The sequence below is a fragment of the Sus scrofa genome, chromosome 18 (genome assembly GCF_000003025.6).
Source record: "Sus scrofa isolate TJ Tabasco breed Duroc chromosome 18, Sscrofa11.1, whole genome shotgun sequence".
NCBI classification, from domain to species: domain Eukaryota; kingdom Metazoa; phylum Chordata; class Mammalia; order Artiodactyla; family Suidae; genus Sus; species Sus scrofa.
This window is the reverse complement of record NC_010460.4, coordinates 34420018-34446055: the sequence shown is the minus strand read 5'-3', so window position 1 is coordinate 34446055 and position 26038 is coordinate 34420018. Positions and strand designations below refer to the sequence as shown.

The following is a 26038-nucleotide window of genomic DNA, read 5'->3' as shown; positions in this document are numbered from 1 at the left end:
CAGAGATGACAGTTAAGCTGCAATGTATGTGATTTGCAGTAGCTCATGAATAGGCAGTTTTTTCTCACTAGAAAGAGAAAAACAAGAGGAGGAGAGAGTCAGATTCCTCCTCGATTTCCCTTCATCCTCTCACCCTCTCTTTTCCTTCTCTGCTTCTCTTCCGTCCTTTCTTTCTTGGACTCTGACTAGGGAGCATCTTTAAAGTCTAATAATTCAAATTATGTAGGCATATAAAATTGCCTTATGTTACAACACCGGCCCTATAGCAGATAGAAACTTCCTTTCATATTCTGTTGTAAATACTTTATATTCAACTGATCAGTCACAGGGAAACATAGGCAGTTTCATCCTTCTAGGTCCTTTGTTACACACATACAAAAATTCTTGGCTTGGTCTTTGTGTACTTATATTAAAGCCATTTCTGTTCATTAAGAACTCAGAATAAGCATGTTCAAGAAAAGGCAACTGAACATGAAGTAAAGAATAAAAAGAATCTGCATGTATAACAAGCACTGTGAATTTTAGGTGGTCTGAAAGGAATTTTTTAAACCCACAGGCTTTAATTGGGGTGCTACGGAAAAAATAATCTCAAATATGAGATTCAATAAATGTGTTTCATGCTCTGATTAAATGTCAAAGCCATAGATTTCTTATTTCAGATACAGTGAGCAATAATTTTGTTGGATAATAATGAACTTCCAAAGATTTATTTGCAACACTCGCTGTCCATTTCAAAGCTCGGAGTCGTATTGCAGTGTACTTCCAATTCCACTGATAATATTATAGAATCTAGTATACAGAGCTTACATTTAAGTACATTTTATTCATTTCATATGTGTTGCGTGGATTCTGGGTGCTTCAACTGAAACTTGGTACCAACAATCTTTAACCAATCTTGACTAACAGCAGATATCATTCCACTGTGCATCAAATTTTTCCTTAACAGAGAGCGTATGACTTTCTTTACAAGGGTGTTTGTTTGTTGTTTGTTTGCCCTAATGTATTTAGGGAGACACAGTGGAGTTTTTGTAAATTTCATATTCCCGCACAGATTCTTTGCTCCAATTGGGCTTACTAAAGATGAAAACTTTAGATTGTTGATGTCATGACCACTTCCCATTTGGCCATTCTCAGCTGGCAGTGAGCAAGGTCTGCCTTCCAGCCACACCAAACCAGTTTTCTAGAGGAGTTTCCTCAATACTTAGATGCAATTATCTTAATGTTTGTAATTCTTATTCTTTTTATCATCATTATAGCATTTTCTATTATTTTTTAAAAATCTGTGGCAGTTCCAGATAGTAAGAACATATCATGACCAAATTTACATGGTTTTCTATACGCCACAAACGTTAAGGAAATAATCCATATACCTTACAGTCTCACTATAGTATACTACCACTGTAGACATAATCTGTAAAAACCAGCTAAAGAAAACGTAAGTGAAAAAGGTATCTTCACAAAACACTAGCTTCATTAGTTCTCTCCAGATGGATTTATTTAAGATACTATTAAGAGGGTAGAGATTGGATTAGAGGTACTTTGTGATTAGATTTAAGCAATATGTATTTAACTACATTTTTTACAGGTGCTACTATTTAAAAGTGGCTTTTGTAACAGTTTCTTTAGCCTCCCAAATCAAAAACATATACACATTTATTTCTCATTTGGCCAATTTTATGTTAACATTCAATACTCCACTCAGAGACGCTATTGTTAAGAACTCAGCTTTCATCAGCAAAATCAAGGTCACAAATGAAGTTCTTGTACAGTAAATGTTTTTTTTATGATGCTGTTTTGGAAAGGTACAATTAAAAACAACAAATATGCATTCATTCATTCAGTCAGTCAGCAGATATTTAACTAGCTAGGCACTTTTCTATCGAGGCATTGGAGACATAGCAGAGAACAAAATAGGAAACTGTTTTAATAAAGCTAACTTTCTAGTTGGAGGTAGTAAAAAACGGGCAATTAACAAAAAATAAATAAATAAACAGTTTCTAGTGGTCTCGAATGCTATATAAGGAAAACAAACAGGGACAATGACCCGAAGCAGTACTTTTGGTAAGGTGGTCTGTAAACAAGTTATCACCAAATAGGAAAATGAAAAGCCAAAATTAAAGAACAAATGTCTAAGATAATTTCAATACAATTTAACATGTTTACTGCCAACTCTGTGATGAGCCATCAACTTCTCCTTTGCAAATTTTAAAAAGAACTATCTTTTAATTTGATTGTGCAAAAAAGACTATTCACCCTTGTGTATGCTTATGAGGTGAGTAAGACATTGGTGTAGACCTGAGAATGCTTTATGAACAACTAATAAAAGGGCCATCCATGTACTTAGGTGTCTATAACACAAAGCTTCACAAAGCACAGTCGGACAGAGAGATGACTGAGCATGGAGTCAGGGATCTGGGATCAAGCTCAGGAACCATCATTACCAGCATGTTGACTGTGACCAACTCACTAAGTCTCTCTGAGCCTCACTCACCTGCTAAGTGGGTAAAATAGAACATGCTGACAGAATTATTCTGGGAATCAAATAAGGACATATATGAAAATGTCATTTTTCCTGCAATGTAATACTACGACTGCCATTGCTTTCATTCTTTTTGTTATTTATTGCTGTTATTATGTATATGATAAGAAATTTAAAAATCCATGGAAATTATAAGGTCCTTGAAGAATTGCTAGGATCAGGACTATGGTAAAACATGAAAGTATAAGTAAAGCATCAAAGACCTTATCCATCCATGAATATTGGAATTAAGTTCATATTAGAGAAAATTACATACTTTTTCAATCTATGCTTCTCCACACAATTGCTAGGAATCAGTCATTAAAACTGGAATTTTCAACTCCATATTTTTCATCACCCTGACACAGTTTTCTTCTCATATTTTGAGGGTAGTTTTCATTCACTGAAACAAAACCATACCTTCCAAGAAATCATACGCAATACCAAAGATAATCACAAAGATATCTTACTAACCAGTGGCATGTGCTGCAGTTAAGAGAAATCACACAAAATTTATTCTATTTGCATTTAGATCTTAAACTCTGACTCCCTAGTGATTTGATCTAGATTTACCACATGGCTATACTTGAAGAAAATATCTAAAATGTAAGTGTGATACGAAAAATATACATAACGGGAGTTTCTGTTGTGGCTCAGCGGAAATGAATCCGACCAGGAACCATGAGGTTGGGGTTTGATCCCTGGCCTTGCTCAGTGTGTTAAGGATCCGTTATTGCCATGAGCTGTGGTGTAGGTCGCAGACGTGGCTTTGATCTGGCGTTGCTGTGGCTATGGCATAGGCTGTAGCTCCTATTAGACCCCTAGCCTGGGAACCTCCATACGCAGCAGGTGTGGCCCTAAAAAAAGGCAAAAAATAAATTAATTAATTAATTAAAAAAAAAAATATATATATACACACACACACACACATATATGGAATACGAAAAACTCTCAGGCCTCAAAGAAAGCTGCTCCATAGCATGCAATTAATGTTAAATAATTCTTAGCTGAGCAATATGAGCTATTTCTACAACACAGGTAGAAAATTACATAAGTACACAAGTAAAAAACTTACTTTACAAAATAATTCTCTTTGGGCACATGGGAATAGTAAATTTTGGTGTATGTCCCTGGTAAAATTTAAAGGATTCTAGATTTTGAAGCATGCAACTCTGTGAAGGGAAAGTGTCTTCTCAAAACTCAAATCCAGCAATCAAAATTATGGATAAGCAATGAGGTCCTGCTGTATAGCACTGGGAACTATATCTAGTCACTTGTGATGGAGCATGATGGAGGATAATGTGAGAAAAAGAATGTAAGTATGTATGTGTGACTGGGTCACTTTGTTGTACAGTAGAAGACTGACAGAACACTGTAAACCAACTAACAGAAAAAATAAAAGTCATTTTAAAAAAATTTAAAACATATTAAATCCTACCCTGTGAAGCTGCTATAACACAACGCAAAACTATTTGCTTTTCTTAGCCTAAAATGATAGTTTGAAGTGTATTACTAAATTTTCTATGGAGTTTATCATTATTAAGAAATTCTTCTAAACAGATGATGTGTCACCTAGTTTTTCACTTAACCTATACATGAGATGAATACTGGGCTTTTAAGTGTAAAGTGGATGCAAATTTACAACTTTGCTTTGAAAGAACCCTTTCTCTCAATTAATATTTAGAATCCTTTCCAGGACTGGTTCTTTAGCTAAAGTACAACCTCAAAAAAAGATGCATAAGTTGGAGTATTGCCCAAGCTCTTTGTGAGGTACCTGTTGTAAGAGAAGATATGTTAGCAAGGAACTATACTGCCCATTAATGTAAAACTAAAATTTGTAGGCATCACAAATTGCACTACTTTCCCTTTCAAAGATGTGTCCATTTACTCTTCCTCCTTTAACTTTGATCCTTTCTGATCACTACTTAAAGGTAATACTTATTTCCTTTTTTTACGTCAGTGTTTTGGGGCACCTCATATCCACCATTCATTACCCAAATGCAGCCTAACCCTTAAATGGTATGGTGGTTAGATATTACTGGAAACTTATTAAAGTAGAATACATCATAAAGCCCATGATGAGTAGGTAATGATGTGAATCAAATTGTGTCCCCTGTGTCGATAATCATTTTAAATAAATTCAAGGTTTTAGGCAACCAAATCTTACGAGGTTGTTCACTTCCGGTAGTCCCACATAATTAATGCCAAGTAAAGAGCTCTTGGGAGGCTCCTGGAAAGTTCAGTGGTTATAAGTGACAGGAAGAAGGAAACTTAAAGCTTTAAGTGTCATATAGTACTTTTTATTTCTACACATGAGTTAAGTAATAAAGCTTCACTGTCTTAACGGTATATCATGAACTAACACTGTCTGCTCCTTCAGGCTTTCTCAAAGTACAGCCATGTCATCTCATGATAATCATTTGTCCACACGAGGTTAGAGAAAGAGCCCCTGGCCCATGCAGTAATGAGCTTCTTCTTAATGAAAGATGCACAAACATGGGCACAGGTGTGAACCCCTCTCCCCATACCTTGTTTAGATGGCTACTTTTGAAACTCAAAACCAAATTCGGAAAGGGTTTTGCAAGCTTTCAGTTGGGTTTCTATTATTGCTCTGTTTTGAAATCTGTCTTGTAGCCCCTGGGCTCAAATACAGCACTGTGGTCTTAAACAGTTTGACAAGAGTATAAGGGAGAAGTCGTAGAGCATGAGGGAAATCTAGTTTGCTTTGTAAATGAAAATAGACAAGCAACTCCACACTCATTATAAGGAACTAATAATACAGACCGTATCTGTATTATCAAATTATCCCTCAGTTACAGTCACAGAAAGCATCATCCATCATTGCAGTCATAGCAGACAAGCACTGACCCTTGACACACCCGAAATGTGGTGCTATGATTCATCCCCTTGTTCACTGCATTTGAAGAAATCATTTGACCATAGGAGCTCATTTCAATTCCTTTCAAAACATGTTTTATTTTCAAAATTCTTAGTGAAAATACAAAACACTTGTATTCATGCTGTTTTGTTTAATAGCAATGAAAACCAATTATTTTATTGAATGCAGAACAGAAGCTGAACTACCCAGGGATCGTGCACTCTGAGTTCTTGTCAGAGGAATACTCTTTGCTGAAATGTGATGCTGTGTTTTCTGTAATAATATTGCAACCAAAATATTCTTCATTCTCTAGCGGTAGTACATCATTGGACTGTTGTTCAGAGGCTTCCTTATCTTCTTTACAAACTGACTTTCTGTTCTGCCTAACTGAGCTAATGAAAGAACACAAACATGATGAAAATCTTTTTCCTGCCATCCTTTTAGGGCATGTCTCTGCTTCAAAAACCAACCCTCCTGAGATCACTATGAAAGCATTTACTTGTACTTGAGGAAATAAATATAGATCACACTTTTTTTTTCTTTTTTTTTTTTTGGTGGGGATGGTTTATATGCCTATCATGTCCTCCCAGGTATAAGACCCAAGGGACAGCAGTGCTTGTGATCAGAAGGCCCAGGGCAGCATACATGCACCTGGTCCACAGGATCAGCTCAAGCTGGAATCACTCTGTATTTCTTTTAACTACACCAGGGAGATGGACGGTCTTCTGAAATGGAGACTTCAAAGACTTAGGTTACGGTATTTGGCTGCCTTCCAATGAAGAAGAAAAATACTTAAAAATTTCTTGAATTATCTAGAAAATGACCCCCAATGTTTTCATCTGAAATGGAGGATAATTAATTGAAAGCACATCTTTATCAGACATGCATTTTCAAATCATTATACTGCAAGGTACCATATAAGTATTTCTTTTTTGTTGTGTTTGTTCATTTTGCTTTTTAGGGCTGCACCCATGGCATATGGAAGTTCCCAAGCTAGGGGTTGAATTAGAACTGTAACTGCCAGACTATGCCACAGCCACAGCAATGCCAGATCCAAGCCGCATATGTGAACTACACCACAGCTCATGGCAATGCCAGATCCTGAACCCACGGAGTGAGGCCAGGGATCGAATCCACATCCTCAGGATACTGGCCGGATTTGTTACCACTGCACCACAACGGGATCTCCAAGTATTTCTCACGTCATACAATCACAGGAGTTGCTAGCCTCTAGCAACTGTCCAAATGTAGCTGGAAATGCCTCTGGAGATAAAAGGATGGCATCATTTACACATCATCCCACTGCACTAACTTCACTAATAAATTAGAACTGGATAGCAAGAACAAGCTTTTAGGAAATGAAAGTATCAAGAGAAAAAGGAAAGTTTATTTAGGAAGACTTGTCTTCTCTACCCACATGAAAATATTCAAATACAAATCAATGCCTAAACTAAATCAGTTACCCAAAATATCTACTGATAGGAACAAATGGGATATGGGAGTATACAACTTTATTAAATCACAATGGGCATTTTCTGAACTAACACACATGTGTGTATGCACATACACATTTTGCAAAGAGAGTAATTATTTTTATACAAATATAAATTGTTCCTGACCTACGAGTTAAAAAAAAAATCCAGATTCGCTGTGAATTACACAGATCATAAGAATCATTTTATAGATTACTTCTGATTCTTAGTAAAATTACTGCCCTATTTATAGACCATAGTTTGACACACTTGTAAAACATGTGAATAAACATGATGAAACCTGAAAATATCATCAACTCTCCATGTAAATGCCATCAGTATCTGTTCAGTAATATGTTTATTCACTTGTAAAACATGTGAATAAACATGATGAAACCTGAAAATATCATCAACTCTCCATGTAAATGCCATCAGTATCTGTTCAGTAATGTTTGCTCAGAAAATACATTGAAGCACTTCTGATCTTATTTAAGATTATTGCAAAACATTATGTAATTATAGCACTTGAAGGGGCCTCTCATTATAAAAACGAAGTCCCTCACGGTCATGAGGTCTCCTAGTTCTTGGGTCTGAAAGTTTTCACAATACCCTGATGCTCAACTACTATTAATCACCCAGAGAGAGATCTATGGTTCAGCTAAAACCTGAAGCTAATTTTCCATTAATCTGTTTTCCACCTTGGAAAATAAGATGATGATACATCAATCTAAGAGGAGTGAATGTTAAGGTTAATGCATAAATGAATGATTTTCCCCACAGACACCTACACTTGGGACTATACACATGCTAAATAACAAGGGAATGACAAAAAGGAAATTAAAAAAGCAAATCAGCCAATCAAATTCCATTGGTTCTCACACAATATTGAGAGAAGTACTGTTATGCTACATTATAAATCTACGTTCCTCAATACATGGAATGAGTCTCACAGAAGAAGTACAAGCATAAATAGGCAGAACAAGTTCTGGCTTAGAAATATCATTTGTATAGCAAATATCATTTGCTAATTATGTACAAAAATCAACTTCAAATATCATGCTATTAATGAAGTGCTCAGTTGAGCAAAAACTGTAATTAAAAGTAAATACAAATCAGAATTCTTTTCACAATGAGAAATGACACGATTACGAGAAGCTGGAATGCATAAGTCTGCAGAAATCAGGCACCAGAGTGAAACACTCCTGAGACTCAGATGGCACTCCCCACCCTCTAAAAGAAAATTATAAATGAGGAAATTTTGTACCACAAGTTACCCCTCCTGACTGTAGCTGTGCTGTAACGAGCTTCCACAAATCTGCTGTTTGGGGGTGCCATATTTGGAATTATTTTTTCAAGAAAACTATACTGATCCTATTTTACTTAATCCCTATGGATCTCCCCACATAGCACAAGCCCCAAATTCTGAAAACAGCAGAAGAAAAAGATAAAAAGTCCAAAGACTCCCTCAAAATCTGGCCAAAGCATATTTTAAGATTTGGGAGGAAAAAAAAAAAAAAAAAAAAGGAATTGTGCTATTTAAGTTACTCCTGGTTTCTCTAAAAGAAATTCATTCCAAGGCCTACATTTTAATCTAAGGGAGTCAGCTGAGCCTCGTTTCATGAGGGTTGAAAATAGTACAAAACTTGTTTAAGAGCTGCACTAATAGTCTCTGTTCAAATAGAATGTTCTGCATATAATAAGGACGTAAGACAGTATCAGATCTCCCCTAATCTTTTCTTTTTACCTATAGCTATTCCTATCATAATGATAAAAGAGAATTTAGCCAGTTTGAGAATCTCAAAATATCTGATTTGAGTATCTCAAAATTTCTAAGGAAACCATTCTCAAAGATAGTATCCATTAAATGTATTGGTATTCATTGCATATATTTTAGTATGTAAATTCAGTACAATAACAAAAACAAGTTCACTCAAAAAAAACAGAGGCTCTACATTACTGACTGTAAGAAATCTTGGAGTTCCCGGAGTGGCTCAGTGGTAACAAACCTGACTAGTGTCTATGAGGATGCAGGTTTGACCCCTGGCCTTGCTCAGTGGGATAAGGATCTGGTGTTGCCATGAGCTGTGGTGCAGGTTGCAGACGCGGCTCGGATCCCACGTTGCTGTGGCTCTGGTGTAGGCCGGCGGCTGCAACTCCAATTCGACCCCTAACCTGGGAACCTCCATATGCCATGGGAGTGGCCCAAGAAATGGCAAAAAGACAAAAAAAAAAAAAAAAAAAAAAAAAAGAGGGGGGGAAACCCACAAAAAAACAAAACAACAACAAAAATAAATCTTTATGGGATTTCCTAGAACATTAATAATCAATTTGGAAGTAATAGTGAAAATTATGTCCAAACCCTACATTTTATGGGAAACTAAGACTCAGAGAGCAATGTGATGTATCTGAATCGCACAGCAAAACTAGGCCTAGAAAACAGATTTTCTTATTCTAGTTCCCCTTCTGCAACGCTTAACTGCGTTTTCAATTCCATCTGAGAAAAACTTTTCTGTCGGAGAAGAAGACACAAACAACAAAACCCAGTGGACACATCCAGTTGTAGGAAGTAACTTTCCGCATAGTTAGTGAGATAAGTGGTTATGCTAATAAACACGTCAGAGGAAGTAGAGTTTGGTGGTAGTGAAAGATAAACCGAGGAATACTAAGATTTAACATGTTTATTTGAGCAAAAACCAATCTGAAGAGAGTGAAGCCGAAGTGGATGTGGCTAAGAGGCTCCACTGGCAGGAGCCCAGGCAGAGGCTTTGACAGAGAAAATGGGGTAGCAAAGGAAGGGAATTATTGATTGGCTGAAGCTTGAAACCTAGTTGGCTGTTTGTGAATGGCTGTCCTCAGCATTTTGATCTTGTAACCTTGAGGCATTTACAGACTTAGATTTCAGTTTGCTTACATAGGACTCTAATGCTGTGGCGGCCTATCAGTTAATGGCCTCCTTGTTTAATTAATTTAACAGTGGTTTACAGGATTTAGAGGCGAAATAAGGGGATCTGAATCTGAAGGACTGTTGACTAGCAAGACTTAACTTTTTGGCCACATGTGAAAATTAAAGATGATATTAGCATCTACGGAAAGAGATGACCTGCGAGAACTCACAAGAGGCAGGAGACCACTGGTCTCTACACCAGGCAAGTGTGCCATTGATGTATTGTTACTAACTGCTCCTGCCACACCCACCCTCCCCCTGAACACTTCCTTCTTGCCGGCCCCACCCCTCATGCAACCAACACTTCCCACAGAGTTGAGTGCTATCAGACCACACTTAAGGATTCTTCCCACCTTGAAAGGAGAGGGGGCCAATTAGGATTTATTCCAGGCCAAGGGGAACAGATGCCCCTGGGGCAGGCCTTTAGACTGAGATAACAGGGGAATTTGCCTTAGAAAGAAGGCCTAAAGTCCTCTCCAAATTTTTAACACTCCTCTAGTATGAACCACTTTGAATGAGTCATTTCACCTGGGGGCCCCCATCACCTCATTTCTAAGAAAGGATGGAAATGGACAAATGGTTCAGAAAACTAAGGTCTTTGCAGCCCTTTCAAGAAGAGTGTGGGCAAGAAGGCCAAGCTGGGTACCATCTAGATCTTTCCTGATGCTACACTCTCCTCCAACATCCCGTCTCCCATGTTAAGGATCTATTAACCAGAAGAGAGCTTTCCTACGTTTGACTTACTGAGAATCTAGGTGAGACTTTATTTCAACAAAGGGCCTCATAATTGAGATGGGGTTGATAATCGATAGCTCTGTATGCCCATTTCTAGCTAAAAATTTCTTTGACATCAAAAATATGTTAATTTGTATGATACTAAATTTACTCAGGTGGCTGAAACTTTGATATTATAAAAATTCATGTCTTTCAAATTGATAAAAAATAATCACATTGGATATACTATTTATATGTCAATATTAATAATTACTGGCAACTCACTTTTGGTCCATTTATTCCATCAAGGGATCTGATCCAGGCAATTTACTTACCCAGTAGTTAGTTTGTTATAATATGATGAATCAAGTAACTATCTTCCTCATTTACTACCACTAGATATAAACATAGAATGAAATAGGAATAATGGCAAGTCATCTGATAGCATCTAAAAGCCCCATAATGACTAAAACTCAGGGACCCTAATGTATTTATGACATAGGAGTATAGTACTAAATATAGGCTAGTGATCAATTAAATGCAATCGTTAAAACAGTGTAAGTCAGCTTACCCACAGCTATTTTTTAGACATCTTTTAAAACATCTTTCATGTTCACAGCAGTTTCATATAAGTTTAGAAGGTAAGAGACTGTAATGATCATGTAACTAATTTCTAAATGTTAATGACTGATAACGAGCACAGGAAAGTGAAGTGTCCTATCTACAGTCACAAAACCTAGTAAACCTGACCCATGATTCATAACGCAGAGCAAAATTTCTACCCCATATCAATTTTTTATGAACAGATAAATATTTTAAGTAGGATTCATTAAACTATTCTAAATAGTCACCATTATCCATTCTCTGAAAGGTGGCATACAACTTTAAACAGTTAATAAGTTTTGAAAAATGGAAAATAAAAATTCCCCAAGGGAAAAAGAATAGCCTTTTATAGAGATGCATTTAGCATACCACAACAATACCTTTGGGATACAGAACCTTCAATTAGAATTGAAGAAAGACTGAATCTTACAACAAAGGAATATAAAGTCAGATAATGGGAGAATAGAATGTAAGTTCTTTATACAAATGAACTTAGCTAGCAATTTGCTATAGAAGAAAAGGAAAAACTGGGCTTTAATGTAGCCATAGCAACCTCCTATCTTTAACAATTTTTGAACTTCAGCATCCAAATGTTTCTCTTCTTCAGACTCTGTAGTCTTTATAATACACACAATGAGGTACAGGGAAGAAGCTACACTTTGTTCTTATGCTTTAGGATTGCAAAAACTCATCTGAAAGATAGTGGATTTTAAATCTTCTTGCCCACGTGTTTCCCTACTACTTCAGTTGATTTTATAAGCATCATAAAAGAACACAGAACATTCAGGTTGCTTCTGCTGGACGGATAGAACTAAGCATTCCTCTTCCTTTGTGCATCCACAAGGCAGTGCACATACTATTATTATAACAAGTCAACTCTACTGTGCAGCATCCTCTGCTATTTACTCCTTCAATAACTGAGAACTTGGTGAACAGGTATTTCATCTTATTTATCACTGAGTTTCCAGTGGCTGCAACAGTGCCTGCCAAAAAGGAGGTGTCTGGGCAAGGTTTCATAAACAGAAAAACAGAAGAAGCTAAAAATCTTTTAATCAAAAGAAAAGTAGCCTTTGCTCTCAAAAGACCCACATATAATTATATCTGGAAATGATTTCTATTTTTACATTAAATAAATCTAAAGTTATGCATGTCCAGAGGCATTAAAAAAATCATAAGATATGAGGATTCTTAAAATCACTTTCTTTCTAATGGCATAAACTGGGAGGTTTCATGCTGCTGGCCTCAGTCTAATTATGCACATATTATTTGTTTAATTTAAACATATATAACACTTCAAACCTTTGACTCTCCCTCAGGCAAAATCTACATGAGGAAGCCAACAAAAAAATTAAAGATACTGTGAGAAAAATTCAGAAAGCAGAGAAAGACATATGCATTAGATAAATTCCCCATCTTAAAATTCTTTTTAAATTTAAAAAGAAAATAAGTTTTTTGAATCCACCCCTAAAAACTAAAAGTCTTATGTTCACTGCCAAATTATACTCTGTGAAAGAAAAAAAATCCTATTTATCCTTTCCTATTTAAAAATATTTAAAAAGTCATATTTAACCTTTATAAGGCTTTCTAAAATCTTATAAAGTATAAAGAATAGAAATGAAAGCACAGTGACTGATGCAGTAGGCTCTCAGCAAATATTTACTGAAAAATCAAATGGACAAATGGGTGGAAAAAGTAGATAGATGATAAGTTATAATGAGGGCTGACTGTGAACTCGTATGAGTCATTCATTCAAGTCATTTAAAAGAGCCTTTATAGAATACATTTCATTGAGACGTCGGTTTTCATTCCTAGTGACATTTCATTAGTAGTATCTTCTGAACTTGTATAATATACAATTATAACTTATTTTGCTTTAATATATGAGAGAGTCTCTTGCTTTGAAAAATAAAAGAGGATCCAAAATGACTTTATAAAATAGTGTTACATGAAAAAACAACAGAAAAGAACAAGTGTTAATTACGGGTTGGTTCTTAGCTGCTTAATATGACCACCTATATGAATGTGTACCTTAACAACAGGAAATCATTTAATGAAAATGCATCCACTGTCATTAAGTTTTACTTGTGCATGGCTTACTTTATTTTAAAGAAGAGCTCTACATGCCATTTACTTTACACCCATTCATTTGCAGTATAACAGGGATACTTCAATTTTTTTAACCATTAAATAATAAGCAAAAAATTCTGCAAAATTCTGGGGGCATATCTTTTTCCATGTTGTTTATTGTAAGTTATGTAAGGAAAAAAGTCATTTTTATTACTATTTCATATGCTATCATCCAACAAATTATACACAATCATAATTGTAAGTTATCATTGAGCAAACATTTTTTTAATGACCTGTATATTGGCCTAGGTGCTAAGCAACCAATCAAATGTACTAATAACCAAGTCAAAAGTAACCTGAACATTGATCCTAAAAATAATCATCTCAAAATCTAGTAAGAAAATAATCTAATACTCTTATATCTAATAAGGAAATAGTATAATAATCTAATGTCTAGCAATAATATACTAATAATTATGCCCAATAAGGGAAAAAAGAACTGTAACCAAATGACTATCATGACACAGGTGAGAGATGACCAAGAATGAATCCAGGAAAAGCTCCCCAGCATAGGTATTTGGGGACTGAGGTCATGCTAAGGGCCATGAGACTCGAGAGCTCCTGTTTTCCTGACCATATGCTCTTCACTAAAGCAAGTGTGTCAGGCTATCATTTCTGATGACGATGATAATTAAGGACTCTAACATATCTTCCCTGCCTCTGATTCTACATTCACAAACTACTATTCATAACTTGTATTTCCAAGCACATTTTAAAAATAGAGCAAAAGCACTGGCCAGAAGATTCAGGTATCAGTACTCTATTGATAGTCGTATTTTTCATGGTACTGTAATAGCACTTGGGTTTTAACCCTTGTGAGTTTGGTTAGTGTGAATCACACCCCAGTCACTATTAACAGATTGATAAAATTAATTTTTTAAATTTGAAAAGCTGAAGACAAAGGGATGCCAGCCCTTCCTAAGAAATAAATCACTACACTACACTACCTTTCTGTCAAAGTGATTTCATCACATCTCTACATATGTATGGGTGTGGCTTCCTAGAAAGAACTGCAGGCCTAAAGATAAAACCTGGGTTCTAATTTCACCTCATCAATTAATACTTGTGTGATTTCGGGCAGTTGGGCCTGGTAACCTTACCCAAAAAAATGGGGATTAAAGTCCCTCTCCAATCTTTTTAAGGTCATTATTAATATAAAGTAAACAATGAATGAAATAGGGCTTTGAAACAATCCAATACTAAGATGAAAGATATTATTACTTCCTTACTATCCTGCAAATGATCCATGCCAGATAATCCATTAGTGAAATTATCATAATCACTTCCAAAGACATGAGAAAAAAATCAATATTACAATCAAGAAAGGCAAAATTTACATATCATCTGTTTTGCTTCCCATATTGACAATCCTTCATATGGACAGAAGAAATTAAATTTGCATTTGTTCACCACTTTAAGAACTCTCCTCATTTTCAAAAGCTTCCAGAACATATGTAGTTCAAATATGGTTGTTTCTGGCACATGGCTATGTCGAAATGAAAAACCAAGGTCAGAAAAGAGTTTCTAATTAAACATAAATATAAATTAAAGAAAATACAAGATTTTTTTTAAAAAAGGGGCATTATTAGGTTAATATCCCAAAAAAAGAATGTTCACCTTTAACATTTCTGGTTAACATGGAGGAGAATAGGAGAATATGGGCATCTCTTTGCTCTGCTTGAGAAAATGGAACTAACTGATTACTCGGGAAATTGTATCTCAACTTGCAACTGAGTGATTTATGGAAACATGCAGAAATGAATTTGGACTTTGTTCCCAGGCCTTTGCTTCATTTGAGAATAGAGAGGCAACAGATTTCTATTTTAAGTTGTCTCCAGGTGCCTCTTCTATGTGCTCCCATTTCAGCTCTGACATTGAATTGTGACCATCTGTTCACTTGTGTCCCCCCCAAAAGACTGAAAACTTATGACAGAAGAGATCATACCCAAGTCACCTTTTTATCTCCAACTATTACCCAATTACTGGCACATAAAAGGTGTTCATTCAGTGTTGACTGAATACATTAAAGAATCAACTAAGATAAAATACCCAATGAACTTTTCCCTAAAGACTAGTTCTTTTGTGTGACACTCATATTGAATCTTTGGATTTTAGTAATAAAAGTAACACACAATCTGTGTAATAGATTTATGCAAGTTAAATCAGCTGAATACTGAAATTAGGAAAGTAAACCAACCTGCTTAAATTATAGGTAGCCAAGATACATATATACATTTATCAATTTATATATATATATATATATATATATATGTATCAGTTTGTCAGAAACGTTCCTTGAGCATCTACTATGTTCAAATTACCATGCCCAGGAGCTGGGGATGCAGTCAGGCAGCCTCATGCTCTTAAGAAGTGAGTGCCTGGTTGGGGAGAGAACCAAGCAAATATTCTGATAGAGGCATGTGCTGGGGCCATGGAACCATGTTGGAGGGTGGCTAAGAACTGGCAGGGAGGGGTTATACAGAAAGGCTTCCCAGAGAGGTGATGCTTGAACAGAGAGTTGATAAAAGAGCAAGAACTAACTTAAAAGACAGAAAAGGCAATCCAGGCAGAGAGAAGAATGTGAGGCATCCACAGTTCCATTGGCAGAAAGAAGGCTGCGTGCAGGAGAATGGCAGAGGACAAGAAACATGGAGAAAGAGAGGAGAGACTTCAGATCCTGGAGGGCCAAAGATTTATAAGGCATCTTCAGGAAAGATGGATTTGTATTAAATTCTTTCCTCAAGGGCCTTAGAGCCTACTTAAAACAGACTGAGTAATAGCTGAAGAGTTTAAAAGGAAGGGATTTAGATCAGCAAGTAGATGAAGTAATTTTTTAAAAAAGCAAAGACATCTAATTCAAGATAACTTAGTAGTTATGTGAACTTCATGATCCAGTTTTATCACACCTCTTAAGGGTAACAGGAAAATGAGGTAGGACTTTGACTGTAAATGTTTTACATGTTTAAAGAAACAAAGAGTTCTTTTAATTTCCAAAGTGTTTTATCTCTATAGAGACCATGTCTCCAAATACATATATCTCTGTCCCTGAAGCATCTATTTTAGTCAGTCAACAATGCCATTAGGAAGGTCGATACTGGACAGAGATGAAAGAACAGTATTCACAGGCTGATTTTTCAGCAGACCATTACTGCTGGTGTGCAAGATATCTCAGAAGAACAGCCCAACCATGCTTCAGCTGTCCTGCACACTCGCAGGGAGAGCTCACCGCAGTCCTGTGGTATTCATAATATAGTACCTATCAAAACTGCAACTTGGTTTGGGGTTGCCTATTGTTACCATAAAGACACCAGGTGTCATTTAAAAGAAGGAATATCTAAATTTCTGTTTTACTGATGTAATAAAGTTACTTTTTCATTGTTAGGTGACTAATGGAATGTAGGTTCTTCTCAGGGAATAATAAATGACTCTATGAATGAATGAAAATAGGAAATTCAGCTAAAGACCACAACTTGTAGTTCATTTCATAATTTTGTTTCTAAATGTTGTCTCCTAGGAACCTGAGGAATCACAGGCTAACTCATTTAATTGTAACTATACCGTATTATTTATTTATAATCTCTAAATTTTGTTTTAGGAGAAATTAAAAAGCCGTCACTAAAAGGTTTTCTTTTTTTTCTCTATTACTGTCAAAGAGAACTACAAATAAATAAAATTACAAGGTATAAACAAAGATTGCTTAAAAAAAAACAGAAAAATTCTGATAGTGAATTCATTATGTATAATGTAACTTAGGTTTTCTAAAATTCATTTCTTCAGCTTATCCAATGTCTGGGCCGGTAACCATTAAAGACAGTCATAACAAGGATGAAGTCATCAAAACATACTGAATGAATTATAAACTAAGAATGTCGTACATAAGATAACCACAATTAGTTAATGGATATTGCCTTTTTTTCCTTTGGACTAATTCTTCTTTGTTTCTTTTCTATTTTATTTTATTATAGTGAGCATCATGCTGCTATTCCTGCAAGTACTGAACAAGCATGGGATTTGAATATTCTCCTCCTAAATAAATGAATTGCTTAATTTCCTGTGACCATTTATACATACTCCATCTTCAAAAAGTATATCAAAATTCTATCATAAAGGAGCTAGGAACCTTTTTTTCAATATGCATGACATTTCTGGACAATGCAATTGTGGCACTGGCAGTTATTTCCATGAAGAGAAACTCGGCAGTTCTATGGCATTCGTCATTTGACAAATGCAACTATTTTCCTTATCAATCAGCTTTTACTGATCTTACTAGCAGTGACCGTGGAATCCTTAAGGGCCCATTAAATTTCTGAAGAAGAAAGCTAAGATGAAGGACCTGCCACTCCAAATTCATGTGCTACTTGGCCTAGCTATCACTACACTAGTACAAGCTGTAGATAAAAAAGCAGATTGCCCACAATTATGTACATGTGAAATCCGGCCCTGGTTTACACCTAGATCCATTTATATGGAAGCATCAACAGTGGACTGTAATGATTTAGGTCTTTTAAATTTCCCAGCCAGATTGCCTGCTGACACACAGATTCTGCTCTTACAGACTAACAATATTGCAAAAATTGAATCCTCCATAGACTTTCCAGTCAACCTTACTGGCCTGGACTTATCGCAAAACAATTTATCTTCAGTCACCAATATTAATATAAAAAAGATGCCTCAGCTTCTCTCTGTGTACCTAGAGGAAAACAAACTTACTGAGCTGCCTGAAAAATGTCTGTCTGGACTGAGCAACTTACAAGAACTCTATATTAATCACAACTTGCTTTCTACAATTTCACCTGGAGCCTTTATTGGCCTAGATAATCTTCTTCGACTTCATCTCAATTCAAATAGACTGCAGATGATCAACAGTAAGTGGTTTGATGCTCTTCCCAATCTGGAGATTCTGATGATAGGGGAAAATCCAATCATCCGAATCAAAGACATGAACTTTAAGCCTCTTATCAATCTTCGCAGCCTGGTTATAGCTGGTATAAACCTCACAGAAATACCAGATAATGCCTTGGTTGGACTTGAAAACTTAGAAAGCATCTCTTTTTATGACAACAGGCTTATTAAAGTGCCCCATGTTGCCCTTCAAAAAGTGGTAAACCTCAAATTTTTGGATCTAAATAAAAATCCCATTAATAGAATACGGAGGGGTGATTTTAGCAATATGCTACACTTAAAAGAGTTGGGGATAAATAATATGCCTGAGTTGATTTCCATCGACAGTCTTGCTGTGGATAACTTGCCAGATTTAAGAAAAATAGAAGCTACTAACAACCCCAGGTTGTCTTATATTCACCCCAATGCATTTTTCAGGCTACCCAAGCTGGAATCACTCATGCTTAACAGCAATGCCCTCAGTGCCCTGTACCACGGTACAGTTGAGTCTCTGCCGAACCTCAAGGAAATCAGCATTCACAGCAATCCCATCAGGTGTGACTGTGTCATCCGCTGGATTAATATGAACAAAACCAACATTCGATTTATGGAGCCGGATTCACTGTTTTGTGTGGACCCACCTGAATTCCAAGGCCAGAATGTTCGGCAGGTGCATTTTAGGGAAATGATGGAAATTTGTCTCCCTCTTATAGCTCCTGAAAGTTTTCCATCTAATCTGGATTTAGAAGCTGGGAGCTATGTTTCCTTACACTGCAGAGCTACTGCAGAGCCACAGCCTGAAATCTACTGGGTAACCCCTTCTGGCAAAAAACTCTTGCCTAATACTCTGACAGACAAGTTCTATGTCCATTCTGAAGGCACACTAGATATAACTGGCATCACCCCAACAGAAGGGGGTTTATATACCTGCATAGCAACTAACCTGGTAGGTGCTGACTTGAAGTCTATTATGATCAAGGTGGATGGCTCTTTTCCCCGGGATAACAATGGATCCTTGAATATTAAAATAAAAGATGTTCAGGCCCATTCGGTTCTGGTATCTTGGAAAGCAAGTTCTAAAATTCTCAAATCCAGTGTTAAATGGACAGCCTTTGTCAAGACTGAAAATGCCCGTGCTGCCCAAAGTGCTCGAATACCATCTGATGTCAAGGTGTATAATCTCACTCATCTGAACCCATCAACTGAGTATAAGATTTGTATTGATATCCCCACTATCTATCAAAAAAGCAGAAAACAGTGTGTAAATGTCACCACCAAAAGTTTGGACCCTGATCAAAAAGGATATGAAAAGAGTAACACCACAACATTTATGGCCTGCCTTGGAGGCTTTCTGGGGATTATTGGTGTAATATGTCTTTTCAGCTGTCTCTCTCAAGAAATGAACTGTGATGGTGGACATAGCTACGTGAGAAATTACTTACAGAAACCAACCTTTGCATTCGGTGAGCTTTATCCTCCTCTCATCAACCTCTGGGAAACAGGCAAAGAAAAAGGTACAGGATTGGAAGTGAAAGCAACTGTTATAGGTGTGCCAACACATATGTCCTAAAAGCAACCAACTAAATCTACTTCAAAGAAAAACTCAAAACTGTGGAACTTTTTTAAAGAAGGCAGAGAAATTTTACTTTCTAGAAAGAAGTTCAAGCTTCATCAGTGCTGCTCCTGACCAATGGACATATGTACAAGTTCAGCATTTTAATTAACTGGCTTCAAAGGGTACTGTGGCAACCAAATAAAATAATTCCATTTTCTAGAACTTTCATGTAACTTTTATGTCTGGACTACCGTTAAAGTGGACAAAAACATTTCTGTATTTTTTTTAAGTATATAAGAGTAGTTGAACTGAGCAATACCTCCTCCTGTGTTGTATTACACATATTAGCCACGAGTTTTTTGCAGTGACCAGATAAACTTGAATTGACACGTGGTGTAATAAAAATGGACAAATTCTGTAGAGTAGACACAGTGAGTATGTGGACCTCTTTTATAAGGAAAAATACATTTTGGATTAAAATTAATTGCTTTTGTCTTGTTTTTGTTTCTAAATAAAGAATAATTTCTGGGAAATACCATCTGATCAGATATCATTTAAATTACAATATTTTCAGAAAGTGTTTTTCTATAATGAAATTTGAAACATCAAGAGTAAGACATTTTTACTGGGTGATGCAACAATGTTTTTATAATGCACAAAAATGGATTTTAGAAGGCACTTTATCAATTTTGAAAGGCAGTAATATTGTACTTAACCCTTTATTGACAGAAAGAAATCCTCTAGGGAATGATATATATTCACTTACAGATTTTCTTAACAAGCAGCTTTTGCGGTGGATTTCATTATTAAGTCCACATAATGTAAATCCAATATCTAAGGAACTGCAAGTCTTATTTTAATAATCGGTAGTAGACCAACATCAGGCTGCTTGCTTTTCAGGAAACACTGCCAAATTTCAATAGGACAAATGATCTAGGTATAATTTTCAAATCTTGCTGTGACTGTAAATACTTAATGAGCTTCACTACTAACAAGCAAATAATCTAATAATTTTCTATGTTGCAAATGCAGCTCAGAAAGAACATGTTCTACATGACTCCCAAAGAAAGAGGTTTATATGCTCGCATAGCAACTGACCTAGTCAAAACTGACTTAAAGACTGCTATGATCACAGTGGATGGTTCTTTCCTCAGGACAACAACGGATTTTAGTATTTTTGGAGATGAGGGTTTTCCCAAGGCTTGGATTTTTAAATTTTAAGATACAATAATTCATAGTAGAAGTTCCAGAATTCAACAGAAATTTAAGAAGACAGCTTTGCTAATGAAAGAGAAACTTCTGAGACTAATTTAGAATAAAAGAAAAAAAATAATTGATTTCTCTATGACTACTTTTCAGGCACCTAAAGGACAGAGCTCAAAAAAGTTGAGAATCATTTAACAGAAGTGCTAATAACATTATGAATTATTTTAGACTCTTAAAAAAATGCAAGAATTTTACCTGAAAAAAAAAAAAAACAACCAAGATTTGTTTAGGGCTTCAGTCATATTTAAAACAAAACTTCATAGCCCTGCAAAACAAATGTATTTGTGTACAAGAAAACATCCTGACACAGTTTAAAAAAAAAAAGAAAACTAAGGCAATAAGCCTTATTTTGTATAGGAAAATTGTTTATCTCTATGAAGCTACAAGGCTTCCATGTTAATTGCTACTCTATCTATTCATCATCAAGTATTTAACTTTTCTTACAGTAGCTTGCTGTTTATTATCAACATGTCACTGGCCTGTAAACATTTCTAGCACTTTGGTCATATCAATTTAATTGTTACTACTAGACATTTGCTTTTGTGACAACACTGATGATTTCTAATTAAATTCTAGCTGTTTTTGACAATGTTAGAAGGTAATGTTATGAACTCTGTAAAACTGAAGGACAAATTGTGTTAATTTTAACACAACCAAAATATGAAACTTGCTAATTCCATGTGTTTCCCAAACACAAATTTTACAACCTGATGAATCACTATCACAGAGAGGCTGACATTAGAATTTATCAGCAAGACATGCTCATACATCATGAGAGGTTTCAGCACCACGGACAGAGCTTTTAAGAGCCAGGCTATTTATCAAAAACATAGGAACTGAAATATGACCTATTAGGTTGCAGGTATTGTATAGGTCAGCAAGAACTTGCTCAGGTATCTGGTATGTTTCTTTTAAACCTATCTGCATGAAGAATTATAACAAACATATGGTAAAGCTGAGAACCCACTGCAAGCAACATTTTTCTTAGAGAAATTGCATAAATAAGTACTCTGAACAGACACCTAAAAGTGAGCACTAAAGTGAGGTATTTTTGTTACAGATGAATAAATACAGACGCTCAAAGCAAATCATGATCCTATTCACTTGCTCAAATTTTAATCTAAATTGCCAGTGAGGAAAAAACAAAAAAAGACATTTGCTCTCAAAACAGAACGGCATTTCATACTCCCTATGTTATCTTCTAAACCTCACATAAAATTAACTAAGCACTGGTGAAAGACTCAAAGCATATAACTTACAATTTAGTGATGGACATAAAAGCAAACTATCCCTATTAAAATAAAACTCTAAAGTTTACATCTCTCTGAATATCACCTCAATCCCTCACCTTGAATGAAAACTTTTCTTTACAAAAAACAATGTTTAAAAAACTATACATATTTTATAATTTACACTACAAAATAAAATCCAAATTTTATGAATATAGGCATGTCTAACTGAATGCAAAAACGCACACAAACAATGCAGAACAAGGTGTGTAACTGTCAACAAAGCCAAGTAATAATATACTGCCAGGCATATGTGACCCTTTTGCTTATAAAGAATGAAATAGATTTATGGTACATATAGCATCACTTTGATACTTATTTCAGTTATTTTTTATTATAATTATATAAAAAGTTTTAAGGCAATACTACATAACAGCAAGCATGAATTAAAATTATAATCTCTTAGTCCATTTAACTATCTTTTCTTTTGTTTATATTCAATATATTTATACTGTATGGCTCTTAGCCACTGGAAAAACACAAAGGAACAGGAAAAATTCACTACCATTAAGGGGTTTATATTCAACTGGAATGCATTCTGGTTATGCAGCACTGCTTTCAAAAATATATGTCAACGATGTTACCTAGCAGAGATCCAGCTCAATTCATACTCTCACAGAATGCTGATACTCAGAAAATCAGATTTTACTTATCACAGCATGCTGACTTAGGAACTTAATTCAAATTTATAATTGACGTTATTCACTTTATATATTTATGTATATATAGGCTAGTCTAACACCGTCCCTAGAATGCTTAAATCGACAGTCATATGTACACACCATATATGATTCCTAGGCATAGAAATATAGCTAAATATTATGTTTCACCTATTTTCAACATAGATGGATCACTAAGGAAATATGACAAGTTAAATTCAAGAACTAATCAGCATTGCCAAATGTTTACACATTGTTTGAGGAAGCCACCTTACTCTATTCACTCTTATAAAAGCTTCAATAAGTATGAAGAAAAATTCCATAGATTAACCTTTTACAGAAAAAGTAGAAGTGACAGGTCAGTACCCAAGAACGCAAACAATTAAAACAAGTAAAAGTTTAAAAATATGTATTTGCTGGAGAAAGAGAGCACTCCAATAAAATGTTCCATAACTATCACAAATAACAGGAAAAAATTCTCATTGTATATATAACCACCAAGCAACATCTTTAGCTTCATCACAATGCTGACTGTCTGGGAGACTGGGAATTATAAATACTAATTATATTGTGGCTACATTTTCTTTGATTCAATCTCTGTCTCTCTGACTCTCTAACTTGCCAAAACAAATTATAACAATAAGTAAAAGTTCTTCCAAAGAATATATTTGTCACGGGTATGTTATATTTAGTACATCAAACATCCCAAATGGTCTTTGGGGATAAATCTAAACAGAAAGACGAAAATCATCTTCTCTTTCAGATGGTAATATTTTTCATCCTTAGTCTAGAGCCCCAGCTTTTATAATATCATTTTACCCTGGCTTATGCAGTGCGAGCTAGGCTGCTGCTGGGGAGCTTGGCAGTATTGTACTGGAATGAAACAGCCATGTGTAGAATCAAAATGCTATAATCAGTATCATAGAGTCCTAGCAAAAGACAGGAAACTGACTCCGGTTTCAACACAATGGTGGCTGCTTTCCTGTGTTAATTTGAAAAATGAAGACTTTATGTGCTGCTAAGGGTCAACACCACCTTGGCATCATTTCTCTGAAGCAAGGGGAAAACAAAAAAACACAGTTTGTACATAGGAATAAAACGGCAAAATCGGAGTAAACTGTAATAGCCATAGTCCATATATCCAATTCCAAGTAAAATTACTAAAAGACAAGTTTTAAAGAATATTCTAGTAAAATATAGATTGTTTCCAAAATCTGGCCTAAACGTTTTATTAATGATATAACAAAGGTGCTAGTAAACACTCAGTATTCTCAAGTGAGAATGGAACACAATTCCTTTTTATGCCTGTTGAAAATAGATAAGCCCATAGAGATTTGAATGTATCTATTCTAGTTCACTTTACATATACATCAGAGTGCTCTTGGCTTACCTTTAAATAAAGCCAGATAGTCAGTACCAAATAAGAGGTTACATGGATACATCTTTCTCTTAAAAGCACAGTGAGATATTTAAGTGAGTAATAAGTTCAGAGCAAATATAACATACGATTTCAAAATTTTTGTAGAGTGGTCCAGAGTAACAAAGTGTAGCAAAAGGGATTGTGGTTGACCTTGGCAAGTCTTTCAGAAGAATGAACTAAATGGCATTTGAAGACCTCACATGCTTTTTGTGTTTATATTTATCTTTTCTAACTCTAATTTATTTTAAGAAACTAATAGCATTATGTAACCATTATAAGGAAAATCCAGCTTCTCCTTAAAACATATGGTATGGTGTCTGAAGTTACTGATTCAAAATCCAAATGCAATGTTCATTTAAAATGTTTTCTAGCCTCTGCAACTTAGGGCCTAAATTGACCCTCCTAAAAATCCTAGCATTGAGAGAATCAGAAAGTAATAAAATAATGACCCTGTCATTTGTAGTACCAGATTCAAGGGTGGTAAAGACAAATAGTTCTTAAACCATCAGAGGGGCCATTATTAGAGGAATATGATCAAACACACCAAAAAAGTTCTTCAAAAGAATACCATATAAAATTGAAATACACAATCAAAACTGGGATTAAAGACATTACTTCTGGTAAACATCCCTTTAATAATGTTTACCAAGAGGAGTCACATATTCAATAAAGAATAAAAAGTCATGTCTCCAAAGTAACTTTAAAGCTTCTGGGATTCTCATTCCTGTTTCCTAGTCAGTTAACCAACAAACCAACATTCCAATACATAATTTTCATATTAAATTATTTGTTTTTAGATTTTGAAAAAAACACATACAAACAAAATGCAGGAATTTATATAATTTTATGACTCTATCCAATTCAAACTTGAGGGTAAAAATAAAATCCTTCAGTTGACAAAAGGTATAAAAAGAGAAGGAAAGAAAACATTTCTTCTTTTCTTCTAACGAAGTCCTATCTATATATTTTTGTACAGATTTAAAACAAGCTACATCAAAAACAACTGTGTGAGAAGTTCCCATCGTGGCTCAGTGAAAACGAATCTGACTAGCATCCATGAGGATGCAGGTTCGATCCCTGGCCTCATTCAGTGGGTTAAGAACCCACATTGCTTGAGCTGTGGTGTAGGTTGCAGATTCAGGTCAGATCTGGTGTTGCTGTGGCTGTGGCTGGCAGCTGTAGTTCCAATTAGACCCCTAGCCTGGGAACCTTATGTGCCATGGGTATAGCCCCCTCCACCAAAAAAAAAAAAAAAAAAAAAAAAAAAAAAAAAAAAAAAAAACCACCAAAAACCTGCAAGAGTAAAGGGAGTTACATTTTCTGACCAATGGTTATGTGCGTCTAATTCCAGGCTCACTCTGAAGCAACAATGTGATGTTGGAGATATTTTCTTGGCACATAAAAGTCATAGCTTTAATAAATACATTATTAACTTTATCATATGTGAATGAACATACATTCATACTGAGTAGCAAGATAAAAAATAAAAAGAAGGAAACAAACATTCACTAAATGCTGAATAAGTGCCAGAGTATACATTTGCTGTGGTCACAAGAAATCCACTGCAGATGTAAAGGAGTGTGGGAAAATGGACATTTACCATCTTACTGTGTGTCAGGGATACCGAGGGATGTACTTTCTCACCCTCCTGCTCTGTCTCTCTCCCTCAGTCTCTGTCACTCTGTCTTTCTCCCTCTCTGTCTCTCTCTCTC

At 35.5% G+C, this 26038-nt stretch overlaps 2 protein-coding genes across 5 annotated transcripts in view; one reads left to right on the top strand and one right to left on the bottom strand.

Moving 5' to 3' along the window:
- LRRN3 (leucine rich repeat neuronal 3) overlaps nt 1–21282 on the top strand; it is a 40888-nt gene extending 19606 nt beyond the window's left edge. The window contains exon 2 of the mRNA XM_003134770.4: nt 17222–21282. Coding sequence (XP_003134818.1) covers nt 17581–19707 — 2127 coding nt within the window. The 5' untranslated portion in view covers nt 17222–17580 and the 3' untranslated portion in view covers nt 19708–21282. The remainder of the gene's footprint in view (nt 1–17221) is intronic.
- Nucleotides 1–26038, bottom strand: part of IMMP2L (inner mitochondrial membrane peptidase subunit 2) — a 923412-nt gene that overhangs the window by 484197 nt on the left and 413177 nt on the right. The gene's annotated exons all lie outside the window — the stretch shown is intronic.